General features: G+C 34.3%; 1 protein-coding gene across 2 annotated transcripts in view; it reads right to left on the bottom strand.

Annotated features, from left to right (window-relative positions):
- Positions 1–5,529, bottom strand: part of SLCO4C1 (solute carrier organic anion transporter family member 4C1) — a 19,578-nt gene that overhangs the window by 5,103 nt on the left and 8,946 nt on the right. Inside the window, exons 3-8 of one of the 2 annotated variants that reach the window (XM_010725919.3) lie at positions 5,040–5,136; positions 4,625–4,746; positions 3,676–3,791; positions 3,246–3,390; positions 1,405–1,600; positions 636–726 (exon numbers count right to left, since the gene is read on the bottom strand). In XM_010725919.3, the coding sequence (XP_010724221.2) occupies positions 636–726; positions 1,405–1,600; positions 3,246–3,390; positions 3,676–3,791; positions 4,625–4,746; positions 5,040–5,136 (767 nt within the window). Of the gene's footprint in view, positions 1–635; positions 790–1,404; positions 1,601–3,245; positions 3,391–3,675; positions 3,792–4,624; positions 4,747–5,039; positions 5,137–5,529 lie in introns of both variants that reach the window. The other variant, XM_010725918.3, reaches the window with a different exon arrangement.

Raw genomic sequence — 5,529 nt, 5'->3', positions numbered from 1 at the left:
AAAAAAAAAACAATAACAACAGTCAAAGCAGATATAAGAAGTCCCCAGGCAAACTGTTCAGCTTGCCTGCCTTTAAGGCTTTTCTTCCTACACTCCCACAGCTGTGCTCAAGTGTTTGTATGCTAGCAGAAACAAGCAGAAAAGAGTATTCCTTGCTGAAATAATCAGCCACTTTTATGACATACTACATTCATGGTATATAGAATATGGTAGAGGAAAATTTTCAGGGCTTGACTTTCCAGGTTTGCAAACACACAGAAGCATACTGCCACACATATAATAAATGTTATATTATTCTTTAAGATACTAAGTAAGAATTAATGTCAAGGCAGCTACTGATTTCTGCTGTTGTGATTAACTCAATATATCAAACCTGGATTTGCTTTGAATTTTCAGCAGTAGAAGGCCTAATGGAAGTAACATTTGCAGTAAGACACTAAGCAAATGAGAAACATATCAGTGTTCACCCTACTTACAAGTGTATGCTTCCAATTCACGTAAGATTTTCCCATAGTAAGCCATCACATTAGTGATACTTATTTGCTGTCATACTGAGGGGAGAACACTTGCCACATAAAACATATTTTGTATGAAACACAAACAGGCTAAGTCAACTACTTGTATACTATAAGCACCTTTTTCTTGTTACTAAGATTAGACGATGCACATCCTGCAAAACACGGAGAAAAGTACTGGACTTCATCTCTGCCACAAACAGGGTAGTATCTGGAAGTGGAGCATCTGCAGTTAGCATTGCATGGTGCTGTTAAGTTACGTAGCGTGCCTGTTCTGAAATAATAATAGTTTTAAACTAATTATAAGCAGCAGACATGTAGATAAGTAATGCAGTATTCATAGAAGAACAAATCTCAATATTTAGTCCAAAGAGATTCATGCACATAATTGCTCAAAAATAAAGCAATTTCTAGTAGATACAGAATAAAAAAGAATTACTTCTAAAGTTGAAAGTAGTTATTTTTGTTATTACTTCCACAGATTTTTTCAATTTAAAAACAGATAGATTTGTATCTCAACCCAGTTCCTCTTCTTTTCTCCCTCCCACATACATATACATTTGAAGTTCTTTAACTTATATTTTCAAGAAAAAAACGCAGCAAGATTAAAATTCAGTAATATAATACTACATCTAGAACAGCATCCTCCCACACATCCCCAGACAAACAGACTGGTCTGCTCAGAGCACTTAAAAGTTGAGTATATATATCATTGTTTTCTTATTCATCTATTACACAGATCCCAAGAACAAGGTCTTGAGTTTCATGAAACAGTACTGTTTTCATACATCAAGGTAAAATTATGGCTTTAAGGTTCTGTACTCTAATGTAGTTTTCTTATTTGAAACATAAACACTAGCACCAAAAAAATGCATCAAAATATATTTACCCATTATACGTTTCAGAAACACCAGCAAAAGGTTCATTCCCACATTTAGCAACTAAAAAGACTGTGTTTAACAGAAAGGCAACTGAACAAGTGCCTATCATGAACTTGATTATGTTTTTGCAATCCATTTTGTACTTGGATACCAAGATGCCACTTATGACTTGGCCTAGTGCTGCTGCCGGAACTAATACAAGCCCTAGAGGAAAACAAGAAAGCAGCAATTATACAGAAGTGCAAAACATAGTAAGTGAAGTAATTTAGAGAGCAATTTCGTGTTAAGAAAAAGAATCGTAACAGTTATGGGTTGCATCTTAAGATGTAGAGTAAGAAATGTAATAGCTTCTGTAAAAGCAATTTATTCTGCCTTTATATTACCTGTAGTCTTTCCAGAAGATCAAATTCACAGCATAATCTATAGATGTACAAAACTGAAGCTCAATAAAGCAAACCAAGATTACTTAAGGGTACTTCATTCTGGGCAGGAAACTCTGAACACCAATCTACTTTATGAAAATACTACTCCATGGTTTCTCAGTATTTTTTCCACATCTATGTTCTTTGTTCCAAATTTGTGCTATGAACTTTTTAAACAACAGAACAGTCTTTGTTATACAGAAGACAGCAAAAGATACTATGAAGCATCTACAGAAACTAAAAAAGTTCTCAGAGACCAAAGTTGGCCAGTTTTGCTGTCATAATCCATACGGATTTATTCCTAGACTATTGGAACTTCAGAAAGATAACTGAAAGTTTAAATATAGCTAAACTCCGATAAAACAGAATTCCAAGGCATAACTTGAACTGATAAGGGATTTTTAGAGACTTGAGGTATAGTTGCAGAGCCATACAGGCATATATGAACACGAGAAAGGCTCAAAGTATAACTCTCTACACTAGCTTGCTTTTAGTTCAGATAAGTCTAGCTTTCAACATGACCATGGGCATTTCTTCAAAATTCTACATCTAATTAACTCTACAAGTATCAAACTCAAATTAAAACAGACTAGAACAGGGAAAAATTAAAGTTTTCTCCCTCCACTGCTGATGACAGTTTAACAATTGAGCATCTATTCCAATGCATTTCTACTGGAAACTGACAGATAACTTTGCTCTGAAGCAAAGATGGCTAAATAACGATAGCACTAGCTATCCAGTATTACCCAGAAGAGTAAGTCATTGAAACTTAGTGGAAAAAGAGCACTTCAACTACCATGTGCTTGTACTAGTAGCTGAAGTAATTTAGCAAGACGTTCCAGAAATACAAAACTGGCCATAACGCAAGTATCTCTTGGCCCGTCTGCCTTGATCTAGTTGCTGTCCTTGAAAAATAACTACAGACTTACTCATGTGATCCTACCTAGTGCAGCTTTTCCATCAGTTATCACACTAGTTTCTACAATACTAGTTCTTCAAAGCCTTTCTTTTTCTACTTATTACTTCTGCCTATCAGGTAACAAAAATAAGAGGGACTACAGCTTCATGCTTCTTTAGCCGATTTTAAACAAAGAAAATTAAGTGCCATTCACAAATAATAGAAGAATAAATTAAAGTGTCACCAGCATACAAATTTTTCATTCCACTTTGAAAATTACTATTAGCTTACTGAACATACAGACAACTCAGTTTTGCACCCTTGGCAAATTAAAAACTTGGGTTTTAAGTCAGCATAAAAAGCTTAAAAGATTTTTCTGCTGTAAAAACCCAATTTTAGTTGTTTTCAAACAAATAACTTCTCAAAAATCTTAGAAAATACAAGACAGACTATATTAGCTCCCAGCTATATAAACATGTTAAAGATGTAAAAAAGAAACAAACAATAAAAAGCAAAAAAACTACATTACCTGCAAGAGTTGCTGAAAAACTTGATGTCAGTCCAAACTGATTTTCTATAAACTTTGGTAAGAATGTGGCAAAGCCAGTGGCAACTAAAGCTTCTGAGGTGCTGGCTAGTATTAGACTCATAAGCACAGGATTCTTCAACAAAATCTGTGAAGAAAAGTCTGTATAATTTCCAGAGTTGTTTCATCAGTGTACCATGTAAGCTAGATGCCACTTTATTTTCAAGCAGATACTTTCATGCAGAACTTCACTAATATGCTGCTCATGTTAGCAATCAAAAGCATCAGCAAAATGCTTTATTCCTCAATTACTCCGCAAACTTCTGTCACAGCACTTTGAAGATGAAGTTACCTCCATAAACATTCATTTAACACCTGAAAAGAATCTTATTCTCAGAACATACCGATTTTATTAAGTTCTGTATTTTCTTACCAGGAGAGCAATAGGAAAGTCTTTAAAATTTTTTCCAATATTCTTTGTTTCAACAAGTGCCTCACTTCCATCATTATGGGTTTCTGAGATTTTTTCTGCTTGTATTTTTGCTGTTCCTACAACAAAAAGGGAATATTTATTGACAAATTAGATGTTGAATATCGGTGCTCAAGACTTAAAGTAGAAAGAAATATTACAATAAATGTTTCCTTTCTACCATAAGACTAATTGAGTATTTCTATTGACCTGGAACAAGAGAATAATTTATTGCTGTGGAAAAACTTTAATTAAAGGCAGCATGCTTCCCTTTGATAGCCTTGGCTGTAATAAGAGATTATCAATTATATCTTAAGAATTTTAGATTCTTAGTCCATTCACTGTTCTGCCTGGTTCACTACTTCGTTGTTCCTTTCTTTCAACGTAAGTCATAGAAAGCTTAAAGCTCATAAGTCATAGATGCTCTTCCAAGTTACTATCTGCCTCAGCAGAAAATGTATTAAAACCTTCTTTTTAAGACTGCTCTGCAATACTGGAATTCGTATTCTACCCATAGCTATAATGCAGTAGTCAAAGACGACAACACAAGAGTTAAGTCAGTAGGATTTCCTTATGATTTTTGGTGAAAAGCACACATCTTTATTTAAATACAGTCCGGTGTACATCTAGTTGAAAGCATATTTCAAATTCTGACCGTCAGTTTCCATATTCTGTTTCCAGTCCTACTCTACTTTCCACTAGTACTTACAAGATCCTTCCTCTGGCTAATTCCCCATGTTTTAAAGTCTGAATAGTAATAAATACCTTTTTATTTCAATAAGGCTTGGGCTATTACATAATTAACTGAGGAAGAGAATCAGAGGAATCAGCCTCTAAGTCCAGCACTTCAGAGATAGAAAGAGATCTCCTTTACAAAGTAGCTCTCATTCCCATTTAAGAAAAAAAAAATTACCCGGCAAGTATTTCGGAAAGCATGAAAATGGTATTATCAGAAACCAAATTGCAAAAAAGCATACAAGGAATCCTATCCACCATGCTCCAAGCCAGCGTGGGTCATCTTGGTCCATCTGTGTACTGGAAAAATAATTTGGGAAGAACTGATGAACTCAAGTCACTGATTTTAGATGTCAGTGAGATAGAAAATTCTTTTTTCTAAAAATAGATGAGACAGAAGGTCTTTGAATGTTGTCACTTTGTTTTTATGTGTATTAAAATTTATTGTTTACCTGTTAAAATACGAAGTACACTCATGATCAGTATTTTCAAACAAAAAAAACAAACTATTATCTTCCTCATATGAAGAAGAATTGAAGATTTTAATAAGAATTATTAGTAAATTAGAATAGAAACTAGAAGACTCATCTTGCCTTTCTGGGATCTTGATATCAATATAAATATTAAGTAGCTGTCCTCCTAAAACATAGCCAATAGCAGGCCCAAGCAGTGACATGGCATAGCCAATTCCTGGAAGAGAAAATACATCATATTTTTAAGCTTCCTTTTCAGGAAATTCCTTAAGTCAACTTTAGACCAACTGGTTTCTGTAATTCAACCTTTTCTTTCAGTATCATTGCTTCGGGTACAATGTGCAGAAGAAAAAGTTTGTACCTTTACCTCAACACAGAAATTTGCAGCACTCATTAAAGCTACATCTCTGAGGTTTAACATATCAAGATACACTTCACTTGCACTATTTACATACACTGTTAGATTACCTTCAGCATATCCTGTCCTGCAATCATAAGCTACCTTGCATAAAAGTTTCTTAACTGCAATTATTACAAGTATCAGTTGTTAGAAGCATATGCATGCTATCTTTAAAAACCTACATACTTTGATCTTCAATTGAGTGCAGAT

Source organism: Meleagris gallopavo, chromosome Z (assembly GCF_000146605.3).
Source record: "Meleagris gallopavo isolate NT-WF06-2002-E0010 breed Aviagen turkey brand Nicholas breeding stock chromosome Z, Turkey_5.1, whole genome shotgun sequence".
In the NCBI taxonomy this organism is placed as follows: Eukaryota; Metazoa; Chordata; class Aves; order Galliformes; family Phasianidae; genus Meleagris; species Meleagris gallopavo.
This window is presented reverse-complemented; position numbering and strand designations above follow the sequence as displayed.